General features: G+C 67.3%; 1 protein-coding gene across 1 annotated transcript in view; it reads right to left on the bottom strand.

Moving 5' to 3' along the window:
- Positions 1–124: 124 nt before the first annotated feature.
- The window catches only part of PAX9 (paired box 9), a gene marked incomplete at both ends in the record, with an annotated part of 780 nt that continues 684 nt past the window's right edge, over positions 125–220 (bottom strand). Inside the window, one exon of the mRNA XM_010138184.1 lies at positions 125–218. Coding sequence (XP_010136486.1) covers positions 125–218 — 94 coding nt within the window. The remainder of the gene's footprint in view (positions 219–220) is intronic.

Genomic DNA, 220 nt, shown 5'->3' with positions numbered 1-220 from the left:
TTTCCCGAGGCAAACCACGAGATCCCCTTTCGGGGAGGAAAGAGCTCAGAAGCTCAGGAGCAGGGGCCCGGAACGCTCCGGCCCTGCCTGGCTGCCGCTGCGGCCCCCGGTTCCCCCTCCTCACCTTGGTCTGTGATGGAGCGGATCCCCAGGATGTCCGTCACCGAGTGGGAGGACTGACGCGTCCTGGGCATGGCCATGGTGCTGGGGATCGCCGGCA

Source organism: Buceros rhinoceros, unplaced genomic scaffold, assembly GCF_000710305.1.
Source record: "Buceros rhinoceros silvestris isolate BGI_N320 unplaced genomic scaffold, ASM71030v1 scaffold27886, whole genome shotgun sequence".
Classification (NCBI taxonomy): Eukaryota; Metazoa; Chordata; class Aves; order Bucerotiformes; family Bucerotidae; genus Buceros; species Buceros rhinoceros.
Note: the sequence above shows the minus strand (reverse complement) of the source record. Positions and strands in the feature narration are given on the sequence as shown.